Here is a 16,099-nt window from a genome sequence, read left to right on the forward strand (position 1 = left end):
TACTGCCTTCAGCATCTGGGTAGTACCACACTATAAACAACAAACAATAACAAGAATTAACCTGCATGGGAAAAGTGACAACCTTAGAGGCCAATCGCATTCAGCTTTTACACATCTAAAGAGGAAACCTGATCTAAAAACACTCGTAATTGTTCATGTAGACAATTTTGAATGTGCAGAATAATCAAGAAAAAAGCCAAAGCATCCGTGTGGATAACTTGATAACTGCTGAAAGTAAAATGGGACAGAAGGAGGGAGGGAAGAAAGGATGGGAGTAAACTATCACATCCTGTCTTATTCTGGGTTAGTTTGTACAATTTGGTTCTTATTCTCCACGCACTTACAAGTGTGTTTAGCTGCAAATTTACAGTAAGTTCAAGTAAGGTCAGTGAGACTGCTGATCTAGTAAATTTATACAGTTGCCTACTATTTTGTGGAATACATGCTTGCAGTGTCCACGTGTCCATTTTATAATGGAGACTGAAATATCAGCCAATGAAACATCAAAACATTAGAATTATGACCCAGGAGTATGGATGGTGTTGAAAATTGGGATTAAAGCTATAGAGTCCATGTTCTTCAGGTGGGGAGTTCTTTTTCCTGTTTGGTTCCTACAACAATGGGATCCTGGAAATGCTCAGAGCTGGTGACATACCAAATTCACAAAATATTTTGAGATATTGATGCACTGATGGATGAGGTTGTGCTTCTGCAAACATGTACATACATCTCTGCAGGAAGTGCAACTTATCACCCAGACTTCATAGGCCTTAAATCAGAAATTTAGGATGTTATAGAGTCATTTATTCCAGTGATTCAAATCCCAGTAAATCAAAGCACACAAATGAGACTTTGCATAAATGGGACAAGCACTGAACAGCTTCAAAACTGCAGCAGAGTTGTCTGAGTTGCATCCCTTCAACTGTCATTTGAAGTAACCAAGTCTGAAAAGTGTTGACGTTATTACAGAGTCACAGTTTTCTAAAAAACAGATAAATAGGTGTAAGTGGGATGTAATTCCAGTATGTACTGAATAGAGGTGTGTGACAGAAATATGGAAGTGCCTGTCAGTTACTGCTGACTTTTAAGCAGGGTCATGCTTACAGCCACTGATCTACCTGCCCAATATTCAACTTCAAAACATGTGTTGGAAAATTGAAAAAAATTCCAAAATGAGCTACATGAGTGACATGAGCTCTGGGAAAGTCATGTAGCATGCAGTTCACAGGGCTCAGTCTGTATTTTTTTATCCAGGAGATATTAAGGACTTGAACACAACCTAACAGTGTTGCCACATTGCTCCTCTCAAAATCTACGTAAGCAAGACAACCACAACCTCTGAATATGTGCAGCCTTTCAATTTGAGAAAAAGGGGAATATCTAGCAAAATGTATCAGATGCTGAGCTTTGTTTAACTACTAACAAAGCTTCATTAAACTACTCACAGAAAGAAACTTTTGGAAAGTGCTTATAAAACAGGTGAGTCAGAAGAAAATACCTCTTCATCTAAATTGACATTCACAAATTAATTCCTGTGCCTGCACCACAACATTTACCTCAGGTTCCCTGCACCTCACCATCACCTTTTTATCTCTCATTTACACCTTACTGCTCAAGACACAATTTTTCTCCTAACTCCTGGCAGCAAAGGATTTCCTTTACTGCCGTTCCCTTTCATCTGCTTCTCAAGAAAATCTGAATTGCTGCAGCAGCACTAGTGCTGACACTGGTTGTTCAGGGTCTGACTCTACACATAACTTTAAGACAAAGAGCGTCACTCTCAAGAGTGGTAGCTGGTCCCACCACTGATTCGATTCATTGCCCACTTGTAATGACACATGGTACAAACCACAGCAATGATGCAAGGATGCACTCAGAGCTGTACGGCTTGATGGTACAGAACACACTTTTGAAATCAGTTGCTTCCCAAACTGGCTGCTAAAACCTGCCTCCAGTAAGGTCCGCTCCCTGCCACCTCTCCTATAAGCAAGTCACAAGTGTATGAAAACTGCCCAGGTAAGAGAATGTTTTATTTGTTTAACTTGTAATTATAGAGGAAAAAATGTTTTTAAAGCCCCCGTTCCCCCATCAAAACCTTCTTCCTCTTCAGTCATCTACAGCAGATGCATGAAGAACAGAAGATGGTCGAAGGGCTGTGACTCAGTCCCAGGGCAGGGGAAGGTGCCTCCCAAGAGGGATAGGCAGGTTCTGAGGGCGGAAGGAGCACAGCACAAGCCTCTTTGAAAGGAGAAATGATTGTGCTGAAAGGTAGCTCAGAGCCAACACCTCCAAACTTTTCACACATTTCCCTTTCATAATTAAAGGCTAGGGTGACTTTGAGGAGAGATTTTGAAAAACAAACTCCCTTCAGTTTTAAATAGGTTGAATTACATCAATTAATATAAAATGAGAAGCACTAATTTGCTTCTTCTGAGGGAGCATGTTTCTAGGGGAAAATACAACAGAAACCAGTGTTTACTGGTGCCAAAGAGCAGTGCCAAAGAGGAGCTGGAAACTCTGGTGCTCTCAGAAGTGGTTAGGTTTTGAAAAGAACCCAAGACTCTACATGGAGTTACCCCAGGAGTCTTCTGAAACTGGCCCAGTGTAGGTAGCAAAACAGAGGCAGAGTTTCTCAAGTTATATCCAGACCACCTAAGCTGTAAATGTGGCACCCACAGGCAGAACTTAGCTGTCTAAGTATCCAGTGTAATTGAGATTGACTATTCTTGGGTGCTATTTCTTAAAAACCCTGAAAATTAATCATTACTTAGGGCAGGAGTATTTCCAAGGCACACACACACACAGGCTTTCAATGTAAGCATTAAATACAAGTACATTGGTGCATAAAGCTGGAACCCAACTTTACACCAAAAAGCTTTCCTATCATTCAAGGATATGCAATGAAAGAATCTCCATCCAACCTTTGGAGAGGTCCACTCTAGAAGACATGTTCTCTCTTACTCACCTGGGATGCACTGAACTCAACATAGGACTCACTAGTTAAGGTAGCTCTCTTCAAAAACATTGAGGGAAGAGGCAGTGTAGGAGGACAAGTGCCTATTTAAATGACTGGAAAGCATCAAAACTGGCATAAGTGATACTTGGTACCACTTACAGCTCTGGTTCCCTTGAGCGTAGGGTGAGAGATAAGATGAGACACAGAGGAAAGCAGTGTTTCAAAACAGGGAAGTAAGATATAATAAAGTGGCAGTGTGAACCCTGCAGTGAGAGTCTTTCAGAAAACATACTGAAAGCTATTCCCTAGTAAATGGCTTAACTATTATTGTTATCATAATACAGCTGGAGTGAAATTAAGGATTAGATATGGGCATTTTGTAAAATTCCTCATGCTTTTGATTTAAACTGCACTATTCAACTCCACCGTGCAGAATTTTCTGAATGGCAATGTCACGATTTGCTACAACATCACAGGCAAAGCTTATAAATAATTTAGGAAAATATTCACTTGGCTGGGGAATATCACTTAGCCCCTGTTTGCAAGGCATAAATGAGCCTTCCACAGTACACAGGACTTGAGCTGCTTCTCCCTGAATAAATAACACCATCCCATCACACATACATGCACACATCCTATTCCAAATTAACATTCTTACCTTATCTTTATTTTCAGAGCCAGAATCCTCGAGTTTGGTCCGAATGACAAAGGGAGTAGATAATCTCAGGAGAACTCGTTCAAATGTGGCACTGATTTTAGGAGAAACTATGTCGAAGCAGTCTTGGAATTTCAGAGTTTTATGAGTGTCACATCTGAGCTGCTTCCTAAGACCTTCTCCAAGCTGGAGAACCAGCATGTTTGGATCAAACATCAGGTGAAAGGGGAAAGCTCTGCAGAAGGTGCTGATGCTAATCCTCAGGTCTAAGGGGGACTGGGAAGTTCCCGGTGGAAGTGCTTTTGTGATATTTGCATTTTCATGTTCTTTGATAAGGAAAGTCAGACAACTGCAGTTACCGGGGTTCGTCCCCTCTGAACACAATTTATCATTAGTGACCTGTTCTACTTCCACTTCCAAGCGATATATCTTCTTTGCTGCTGCCTTTATCATTCCCATCATTGCAAATCCCACAATCTGATGTGGGTGAAAGTAATGAAGCATGAGATTGCCTTCAGGGAGCTCTTTGCATAGGAAAGAAGGGGATTCCAGGGTGGCCTGTCTTCCAAATGAAGTTCTAATGTGCTCCAGCAAAGCATCAAAGCCATTGAAGAAGTCTTGAAGGGTCCCACCTACAGCTCGAAGAACTCTCTCATTTTCATCAAAGCAGATATTGAAGAATTCCTCCCCAAACTTTTCTTGCATTTCTTCAAACTTCAGACCTATAGGACAATGGGACACTGATATCAACAACATAGTATTGCTACTGTGTCACATTCTCCCTTTGTCCTCTACTTGTCTAGTATTTTCCAAATCAGTGAGAGTGGCTTTTTCACTGGATACCTATCCATAGGACTTCTGTTTTCTCTGGTGGTTGGGAATAAGCCCAGAAGCCATTTTTGCCTGTCATTTTAAGCTCCCATGCTTTCAGCTCGCTGTCCCAGAAAGCTGCTTGTGGGATTTACACTTGCCTGTCTCCTTTTCCCTGCTGGAAGCCAGGATACACTATAATTCCCCTGACTTCTGCAGGTCACATGCAGTCTGCTGTGTGAATGCACTCAGCCACAGGTGCATTCATTCCATTGTTGATCTAGCCACAAACGAGGCCTCCGCTTTTATAGCCCCTCTGTTCAGCTGCCTCTGTGAGGGAGCCAGCTCCTATCTACCTGAAGAATAAGGTACTGGGACTCAAAGTCCAGGCCTCTGGCTTTCAATAAGCAATGTAAAGCCCTGCAGTCAGATGACACTTGGGTAGCTGGGGGAGGGGAGTTTGGGGTTTGGGGTTTCATTTCAGACAAAATACTTTTCTCATTGTAACTGCTGGGCATTGCCAGAAGGTATGAATAAATACTTTTTTGTTTCCTGCAAAGGAGAGCAAAGCCTTTCCATTTTAGGCTTCTACACTCACCCATCTTCAAAAAAACCCCTTGCCTCTTCGAGCAATCTGAACTGCTAGTAGATGGGATAGTTCTGTGATATCTCATAATGTTACTCCAGGTCTCCATCACAGAACTTCAAAAGAGTTTGATTTACAGTAGTGATAAGGCTGGTATTGCTGAAGGGATTAAAAAATATCAGTGATGGAAGTCCCTGGATACAAATGTGTATCAAATCCTACTCCAGTTTGTTATTTACCATTTTAACGATGAACTGGAAAAAATAATTTTGAGAAGATTACTAAACATTTTTCTCTGTCTTATTTTAGGGAAGACATGCTCTGTTAAATTTCATCTGTATATAATCTCTATATCACATAGTAGAGTTACAAAATTAATCAGATAGGTCTGTATTGTTCTAAGCTGTAATAGAAGAAAAAGAAGTTGAATCAGATGTATGTGAATTACAAATATCCAGCAAGAGTTTTCAAAGGAAATTAATACAGAAATTAACAACATAGTTCCTCAGTGTAATGAAATCAAATCAAATCATATTTCAGTCAGCTAGTCAGACACCTTAAATTTTATCTTGAATTTTAACAGAAATGAAGGGCAGTTATTTATTTTCTAAGGGCACAACAGGCCCTTTATTTTAGTATGTATTCAGCATGCTTTATAACATAGATAAGATCCCAGTAGATTACTGAACTTCTCATTGTTTGTTTAGATTGCTGGAAGGCTTTTAAATTTGGAAGAGCAGTGTGATTAGTGACTTCCATGCCCAAGAGGTATAACAGGGGACAGAAGAAATCATGTATCTGTTGTTTGCAGACAATAACCTTTGATCATCTCAAGGCAGCATCCAAACTGACTGTGAACACAGTCATAGTTATAATGATCAATATTCATAAGGGATCTGAATGTTCCACAGCTTTGCAAACTATCTGCAACGATAGCTTTGTTTGGACCTTCAATATGATTAATAGCAGATTAAAATGCATAAAATTATATATATAAACAGGACAACATGACAACATGACAAAGCATATTTTATAAAAGAAGTAATAGTAATAATTTGGGAAAGTTCATTCAAATGCCATTACTCATAATCAAATTTGGCCACTAAACTAGGCTATTACACAAATATTCCCAGGATCTTTTATGACCACAGATGGTCAGATCTGCAGCTAAACCAGAAGAAAGTACCTCTGGTACACAACACCCCCTAACATCCTGACTCAGAGGACAGTGTGCCAATTCCTGATGCATTACCACTACGTCTGCATAACACAGTATTGTAGTATCTTCCATAAAAATACTCACTATAACCTAGAAAGAATTAAATTCTAACCCATACCAGTAGCATTGTCATAGCTGGATATTAATAGCCAGGAGCTAAGAAATTATCGTATTTGTATGTATACAGAAACACATATGCATACTTTTAAATCTCATTGTTCTGTAGAGTGAACTGTGAGTAGCTTTAGAAGTCTGTGTATAAAAGCGAGCAATCTAGCAGGGGCACCCAAGGCTGTAAGATTGCAGTGGCCCTGAAAGTATGGGAACAAGGCAGTATCAGAAACGCCGGGGCTATTCATACAAATGACCAAATACTGTTACAGAACTATGTAACCCCCACAAAGCTGACCAAAACAACTGCGTAAGTGAGCTGTCTTTAAAGTGTATTATAAATTTACAGTAAAACAGCCAGTTGCCCTGCTGCCACTACCTGAAAATAGGATATGCAGAGCTAATCACTCATGTAGGTTATTGCTACATATGTAAGCCTCATTTCATTAACTGGAGTTGTATCTAAGTATTTGGTCTAATGTTTTGCTGATTGTCTTAGACCGGTTTTGTCATCCACACTGGACGACTGGCTGATCAATCTGGACTCAACTTACTGACTCCAAGCAATATAAATTATACTGTGAAATTCAGGTCAAAGACCTGGCTCAAGGACGTGCCACTACTTTTAAAACATTTTAGCTTTGAATTGAGTTACACACATTACCAGCAGAAAACTAGGTTAGCCCAGAATAGAAAAATGGATATGCCCAAACTCGACCAAACTGCTGGTCTTAGTCAGGAATTTTCTCTCTAATAATAGACACTACAAGAAACTGAGAAAATTAAACAAAGCGAAATGACCTTCTAAAACAAACAAGTATAATATACCTACCAGGGAAGTTTCTTCCTAAGACACACCAGTAAGAGGTCAGTTTTTCTTGAAGCGTAATGTTTTTTCTTTAAATCAAAAACTTATTTACATTTCTATTACACAAACATGCACAAACTGTTTTTTTTCTGTATTTCTACAAAGCTCTTGGCCTCAGTGATGTGCTTGTGTGAAGTTGTACAAAATACTTAATCTGTATTTTTACTGACTTATTCCTGCCTCTCTTACTGAAACAACTGATGAACAGAAGTACGCACTTAACTAATTATGTATACATTTCATTATAAACTTTTCATTTACTACCATATAAATGATCCCGATCTTTTTAATATCTTCTGTGGATTTTCTCCCTACTCCTTTCTTTATACTTATATCTGTTTAGCTTTCAAGAGACAATGGAAATTACCATCATCATCGCAACAAGAGAAAATGTCAGACTGCATCAGATTGCTATTCAGCTGCTCTGAAATCTTGTTTCAGCAGTGATTGGTATCAGATGCTATAGAAAAACTGTAAAATTTGATGGAAAATCATGAAAAACATGGTTTCGAGGAAGCTCCTCCTTAACTGCTACAGTAAATGTTTGCTTGTTCACTGAAATGGATGGAAGTATCTGATCAGGAGATAGTTTTATTAAATATAGGAAAACCTGCTTACTAAAGAAAATTCCCAGAACTCATTGTCTCTATAGTGCATACTTTACTGCATTTGGAGTCTTCCACGGGCTAATTATCATCTTTAAAAATTACATTCTGTATGATTTCCAATTCCAACATGTTCAGCATTTCCTTTGTTTTTTCTTTTATTTTGAGAAAAGACTAATAAATTCTTCAAAATGATCTTTATAACCTTCAGTTTATACATCAGCATAAGCAGTCTAATCTTTTCAAACTCATCTCACATTAAATTATTTCTCTGAATCTTCATTTTTTCATTTTGATTTTGCAGTGGAGTAATTCAAATTGAAGATGGCACTGAAAATGTGAATCAACTTCTGTTCATCAAAATTGATGATTTACTATTCCTTTCTGAAAAGCTGGCATTTCCATCCTTTCTTTTTCACTATGGACATTTAATCCAAATTTTCATCCAGCTGCCCAGAAAAAAAAGTAATGTTTAAGATCTGTATGCGTGCCCAGCACTTCCAAATGCAGAGGCTACTGTGCTCCCGTATTGCCTCATGCATGAACCCTGTAACCACAGATAGGGCTTACTAATGGCCACTAGCCTGAAATTGGTAAGTAGGAAAAAGTCTTCCTTAGTTTCACCAAGACACTTCACTAAATGGTAGTGACACATAATAAATCAAAATCCATCCCAACACTCTCTACTGTTGCCCAAGTGAAGCCAATTGTTATTTTGAGCTTCTGCTATTTACCAACCTTCTACTGAGATACTGAATAAAACTCTAAAAATTCATCAGTCTCAATTTGCTTTCCTTTTGGAAAGTGATCTGCTGTGTTCTTACCACTTCAACCATTTCTTTGAGAGGACAAATTGCATCTCTTAACTCTAATAAGTTTTTTTTCCTTTCTAGTTTATTTTTATTGTGTTTTGTTACAATTCCATTTTTATTCTAACCCATACCAAAATTAAATATGCACACTGTAGAAGGAAACCGAGGCAAAGCAACCATAGAATGAAAATACTGCTATGGGTCTCCACTACAAAGCACTTTGGGATCTATGACAAAAGTACTATATAAGGTCTATTATTATCCTCTGAAAACGTGTCTCAGAGACATTTAGAGAACTATACTTGTGAGCCAGATCCAAAATTACCAAAGTCTTTAAGCACAGGCTCAAAGTACAAATTAAGTATTTCACTGAACTGGCGGAGAAATAGATGACTTCATCTTGTAATAACATGCTAGTAAAAGGTCTGTCTTCCTTTTCTTTTCAGCAGTTCCTGTAAACTGAAAACCTACTACAAAACGTCAAGGAACTAATACAGTATTTCTGTTTTGTACTTTACAAAGTGGAGAAATTAGGTATGAAAACTGTTCTCATAAAGAAAATATCAAATCATAGGTTCTTCAGAAACAAAGAGAAGATGAATGATGTGATAAAAACATCAAAGTTATCCATTAACTCGCAGAGCATGCAGAAGCAGATACAAGCCATCCAGTTATTCCTTAAAGTAAATTATGGAGACAGTGGTTTGAGAATGGCCAGCATCTGATTCCTCTGGCATAGAAAAATACCTTTTTTTCTGGGATACCCGTTAAGAATCTGTAAATGTCAAATATTAAGGGGATGGGGCAATTCAGTATGCAATTCCAGAACTCATACTGTGGACAGAAGCAAAATTTGCCACCTTCAATTATAGCAAATACCTCTTCAGTGTTTTTGGATTATCAGATTTTCGGTATGAATAAGATCTTTTCCTTATACAGCCTTTTGGACAGAAAGCCAGGTGGCAGTTCAGAATTCCAAAGCATAATTTAAGACGGTAGGAAAAGCATTATTTATTCTCTCAGTAAAGAAGGTTTTGATGTGTACAAGCTAATGCTGAAGGTATATTACATGAATCATTTGGCTTGTGAGTGAGCCTAGTACCAGTATCTAATTTCTGTATAAAGGACTGATCTTACTTCATTATGAAGGTGAAATTGTATCATCCTGGGAATCCAAATAGTATTTTTATATTACCCTTTTTGGTGTTTTTTATATAAAAACAATAATATCATTTTATGCCTTTACATATGGTTTTGACACAACTGTAAAATTTGTACTACACTTCTAGTGCCATACAGGGTCTGCATATCTTTCAAGATTTCATAAAATAAAAATAAGAATTATTGTTAAAAATAATTCCTCACACTTGTTAACCTAAAATACTTCGGTTTAGGTTAACAAGGGTTTTTTTGAGGTCTTTTCTTTCTTTGTTAAACTGAGGGTCTCCTCTGACAAATGATGCTTAGAAACATCATTGTAATTGCTGCCTCTTGGTGAGGACCTGATCACCTAGGCTAAGCATACATGTGAGAGATTCTGCACCAAACTGCTGACACAGGAAGCTCAGCTGAAAGATTAAGAACAGGCAATGTTCTTTTTTTTTTCCACACATAGTGCTTTCAGTAGCAGCCAATTCTGCATGCAAAGCCAAGCTGTCTGAAGCAAGACTACCATCATTTTATGGTCCGTCCGTCCCCCAGCCACATCTCAGAAACCTCACTTTTTAGATTTGCACAGTGTTTATTAAATGAAAAATGCAGTCACTAGGTTGGCGATTCCTAAAAATGTCACATCCAGTTTGTTTAATTTTAACTCTAGAGATCAAACAGCAATAAGAACAGAGTTTTTTCATTTTCTTTTGCATTAAAATAAGCACATATGTCTTTGAATTGACATAGGGAGCACAACTTCACTTCTTAGAATAAAACTGCAATGAAATCTAAAAACTCTTCCCATGAAATGCAAAATCATCTCTCATAATTCCTTATATATATTAAGGGCTCAATTCAACTGATTAAATACAGAAATTTAAAGCTACCTGAGCTTTCATAAGGCATCCAAGACATCTACAAAAGAACTAACAGATAGTTACATCTGCCAGGATACCGGACTTAAGGGAGACCTACACATTTCTGAAGGTTTAACAGAGGCCACACAAGATACCCCACAGCACCTAAAATAATGGCAAACACCTACATTTAGTCAGTGAATCACTGCCAGAATGTCTTCTAGTTTATAAATAGACTTTTACAAGATGTTACTGTACATCATAACTTCAAACTGCTCACTATCTACTGGCAGTTCATCTGCTTTCTAACAATAAATAGCTCTGATTTGAGAAGAGTGGGATGTCTAAGGCCATTTGATATAAACATTTGTCCTTCTCTAATTTAGATGTACTCAGTTTTGAAATCACATGAATTACGTGACTTTTGTTTAGATTACTTTTGTATTACCAGTGCACTGTAGCATCTGCTAAATAATAGGAGTCATTTGTGCATAGCTTAGACCCCCTCCCTGGATAGAGTTCAAAGTAATATTAAAATCCATTAGTATTGCCAGTCCTCTGGGTTATGTAATATTTCCTTTTACGCCATTTGTAAACCAACAACTTTAATTATAAATCAGGCTGTATATCCTAAATTACTTGCATCCTAATGACTGTCTGCAGTTCTTAGCTCAAACAAAAAGGAAAGTGATAGTAATATATGTACTTTCAATATAAAGCATTTACAGTTCTCAGACACCTGCTGAGCAGTCAGTGCACCAAACCCCTGTCTAGCTTCTCCAACTCCATCACCTGGTCTAATCTCACAGTAGGCTAAGATCTGTCCTGAAATCTCCTTTTTTTATGTATTTCCGGCCTCTTCAAATATAGTATTTCTCAGCAGTGATGTGATGTTATTATTTAATACTTATCATAATCTTCCCAAATTGATTCCTCTTTAACTACAGAATACAGGTATGAGCTAGGATTTTCTCAGTTTCCCAAAGGAAACACAGATCTTCAACTCTGTCAAATGTAGAGACTAAATTACGTTTATAGTACTATGCCCTTTTCACTAAATGAAGGAAAGCCCTGCAAGATGTATTTAGGCATGAAGTGATTTGCTCTATATAAAGCAACCTACAGCACATATCTTCCTCAGTGGTGACAAGCAAATGTCACCCAGAGCAAGAGCTCTCTAAACCTCTACACCAACGACGGATTCCACCTCCTCCTCGGTGTTTTGGGGAGGCTGAATCCAGAAACATGATTTATCTCGCTGACAGGACAGGTGTCTGGGCTGGGATTTCACATAACTTATCACTAGGGGATTCAGGAATCCTCGCCACTGTGCCATATCATCCTCCAAATGGAAGATGCCCAGAAAGATATTCACTTAGTAATGACAGAGACACAAAATCCTCACATCACTCTCAGAAACAAAATCAAGAGCAGGAGCATTATTTTTAACCTACAAGTTAAGAATGCCTAACAGGAAAAATTCCTGTAATACATTTGAGTCCTCATACAGAGCTGACTTAGCAGCAATTGACATATGCTGTGCATTTTTTAAGGAAAATTAAATAATTGTAGTAAGATTTTAGGAACTAAGTTTTTATAACAGATGAACTGCATTGTATAAATTAATTTCTTGAACAAAAAATGGAAGAGAGTGTTTTTCTGTATCTTAAGCAATGGAAAGTCAGGTAGGTGTAATTATTTCTCCAGGCCTCCTTGCTGAAGTAACTATCTGATATAAGTGCATTTGTAACTTTGGGCAGCGCGCCCAAGGTATTGCACATGTTATTTATGCAGTATATATAGCATGGTAGTGCTACATTATTTAGGTATTGTAATCTCATACACAAATAGGCTTTCAAAGACAACGTTTGTTCCATGTTGTTAAAGTTTTGGTATGAACATTTACTCTGCATTGCAAATTTTGCACAACAGATTTTTTTAATCAGCATTTATGAATTTAGGTTACTTTTCATTAGTTTTACTATCAAAGTTATGACAGATTACAGAGTTCCTCAGCAAGATGCAAAGACTCTCCAAATGAACTACTGGTGCCATTTAAAGGAAAACATGCAACTCCACTAAACTACCTTTTGTTTTTTTGTGAAGGATTGACCAAGAGTGTGTGCTGGGTTTCTGTGGCAGGGTTTTTGGTAGTGGGGGAGGGGCCTACAGAAATGCCCCCTGCGAGAAGCTTCTCGAAGCTCCCCCGGATTCAAGTCGGACTCACCTCTGCACTAAGTCCAAGCCAATTAGCGATGATGGTTGCACCTCTGTGATAATGTATTTCAGAAGGGGAACCTGAGAGAGGGTTGAGGACTTGTGAGGAGGAGTTACAAGGACACCTATGTGAACACCCAGGTCAGTGGAAGGAGGGAGGAGGAAGGAGGGAACATGCACTGGAGCCCCTCTGTATCCTGTGGTGAGATGGCAGGGCCACCCACCCTGCCACCCATGGAGGTCCGCTGTGGAGCAGAGGACAACATGAAGCCTGTGGAGGAGCCCACACCAGGACAGGCCACTGCACTTAAAGGAAGCCGGGACTCGCCGGATCAGGATGGGAATGGCTGCATCCTGTGACTCGCGCCAGAGAAGGTGCATGGAGGCCTGTCTCCAGTGAGCAGGGAGCCACATGGAGCAGGGGAGGGATGTGCAGCATTCCTGAGAAGGAAGGAGCTGTGAGGTGACTGTAACCCCCATCCCCTGCCCCCAGCAGTGCTGGAGGAGGTAGAGATTGGGAGCAGAGCTGAGACTGGCGGGGGCGGGGGGAGGTGGGCAGGAAGGGAAGGGTGGATTTTAGTTTCGATATGGTGGTGCTTCTCACTGGTCCACCTTGTCTAATAAGTGTTGGTTTTGTTAGTGTCTGAAATAAAGTGATGTTCTTTTTTTTCTTCCTCTAAGGAGTCTGTCTTTTGCCCATGATCCATAATAGGTGAGCCATCCCTCCCTGTCCTTATCTCAATTCCCCAGCCTTTTACTTTCTTTTCTCCTTTCTATTCCTGAAGGAGGAAAAGGTGAGTGAATGGCTACATGGTGCTCAGTTGCCCTCTGGGCTCAAACCGCAACAGAGTGAAAAATAGTTCACATCCACAAACACTATATTAATTGTGTGCAGTGTTTGAAAAGAGTCTAGAGGAGGTGAGGTGAAGGCCATACAATTTTTATCTAGTTTGTGCATTTGGGATGTGAGAAACATCATGTGATATATCAGAAGTGCACAGTGGGGTTGAAAAATGAAAACTGAGCATTTGTCCTACTGCTTTGTAAAGCTCAGTAGCACAGACCTGCTTGGAATTATCTGCCCAAAAGACAAGCAGGAGACAGGTCATGAAGGCTTTATGTCCTAAATTAAATTCCTAACAGTAGGAATTACAGACTAAAAAATAAGTTTTCATCCTTATTTTCCTGTTGCTGAAGTTTTAATTTGCAGCTACATGGAAGTCTTCTGCTTTATTCTGACTAGTCAAAATGCACACTCTCATCTTACTTGAAATCAAATTATTTTAAGTTATGGGGACAAAAGCAGTCCCAAACAAGATTTGGCTGTCATTGCTCAAAATGCTGAATGTACAAATGGTATGATAAACTCTATGCTTTGAGGAGGTTAAAATCTGAATAGCACTGACATATGGTTTAAAGGATTAAAAGAAACACTGTTATCTCCATTATACAGATGGGAAATTGAGGCACAGAAAGAATAAAAACTTGCCCAAGGTTAAATAAGAAATCTCATCACATACAATCTTCCTCTCTAGTGTACCTCAGTATAAATTTATGGTCACCTAATAAAGAAATGTGGTAGTCATTCACATAATATACTTTATCATAGGAATCTTTTGCCTTGTCATTATTTCTAAAGTAAGTTCAAACTAAAAACACCAATTTGTTCTGAACACAGCTTAGTGATCCAGCTAAAAGCATTACCCGTGTCAACTGGATAAAGCAAAACAGCCCTTATTCTTTGAAATACTTTATTTACAACTAGGAAATTTACAAAGGGTCCCTTTAGAAGCTAGGATTTCTCTTCTCTTTTTTCCAATCTCCAATATATTGTCACTTGTTTTTCCTTTGGATGATAGAACTAGGGAAGTGATCGTCCCTTGTGTCCCTTGTGTGAGGCCACACCTCAAATACTGTGCTCAGTTTTGGGCCCCTCATTACAAGAAAGACATTGAAGGGCTGGAGCACGTCCAAAGAAGGGCAACGAAGCTGGTGAAGGGTCCAGAAAGCAAGTCCTACGAGGAGTGGCTAAGGGAATTAGGATTGTTTATCCTAGAGAAAAGGAGGCTCAGGGGAGACCTTATCACTTATCTACAGCTACGTGAAAGGAGGTTGTAGCAAGTCTCTTCTCCCAAGTAACAAGCCATAGGACAAGAGGAAACTGCCTCAAGTTGCACAAGGGGAGGTTTAGATTGGATATTAGGGAAAAATTCTTCACCAAAAGGGTTGTCAAGCATTGGAACAGGCTGCCCAGGGCAGTGGTTGAGCCGCCATCCCTGGAGGTACTTAAAAGATGTGTAGATGTGGCACTTAGGGACATAGTTTAGTGGTGGACTTGGCAGTGTTAGGTTAATGGTTGGACTTGATGATCTTACAGGTCTTTTCCAACCTAAATGTTTCTATGATTCTATGTGCTTATGAAGGACACTGCAAAAGTATGTACGCTCCAATTAAAGAAAGCAGAGTCCATCACAAAGCTGTCTGGACTATTCTGGAAAGGATACAAAGTTAAATTAAATATTCTTGTCTCAGAAGCTGTCACCCCAGAGGAAATCTGTGCCATTGACTTGGTATCAGCTGTGGTTTACTGCACGTGAGCATGATGGATGTGGCTCCCTTACTACAGTGGATTAAAGCAGAAAGAGTTCTGTTGATGTCTAGACTTGTAGCAGGAGCAACACAGCAAGCAGGTGAGGAGAATGAGGTCCTTCCACTTCTGGAAGATAGTGTTACACTTCAGTGATGAGTTGACAGGAGGAAAATTCCCATATTCATACATGATAAATCACACCAGGACCACAGTGCAAAGCTCACAATCTTCCAAGCTTATTAACGATTTCAGCATTTGCTTTAGAGGCAGTCAGAGTGTCAGGAGAGGTGAATCATGTTGGCAATATCTAAGGTAAAAGATCAGGAAGTTGCTTCTAAGCACCCTGAACAAAACACTTTCTTCCAGCCCTAGACAGCAAAGTCCCTGTTCCCACTCACACAAATAAACAAAGAGCCAGATTTGGTTCAACAGTTTCTCTAGCTTCCATCACACTCAGATTCATTCTTGTCTCCTTGTCTCAGCAATGCTAATTGCTCTAGATACACAACCCAGAAGGTTACATCCTTCTTGCTTAGAAGTAGCTCTCACTAATCCTTATTCAATCAGAAAAATAACTGCATATGTGAGAATTAACTGTGCACCCTCTGTTAATTATTCACCTGTTGTGACAGGAGCTATGTTTAAAATGAAAAAGCTGGGT

At 39.1% G+C, this 16,099-nt stretch overlaps 1 protein-coding gene across 1 annotated transcript in view; it reads right to left on the minus strand.

Moving 5' to 3' along the window:
• The window catches only part of GUCY1A2 (guanylate cyclase 1 soluble subunit alpha 2), a 176,764-nt gene that overhangs the window by 138,368 nt on the left and 22,297 nt on the right, over positions 1–16,099 (minus strand). The window contains exon 4 of the mRNA XM_032990777.2: positions 3,615–4,333. Within this exon, the coding sequence (XP_032846668.2) occupies positions 3,615–4,333 (719 nt within the window). The remainder of the gene's footprint in view (positions 1–3,614; positions 4,334–16,099) is intronic.

This window comes from Tyto alba, unplaced genomic scaffold (genome assembly GCF_018691265.1).
Source record: "Tyto alba isolate M040663 unplaced genomic scaffold, T.alba_DEE_v4.0 Super-Scaffold_2, whole genome shotgun sequence".
In the NCBI taxonomy this organism is placed as follows: Eukaryota; Metazoa; Chordata; class Aves; order Strigiformes; family Tytonidae; genus Tyto; species Tyto alba.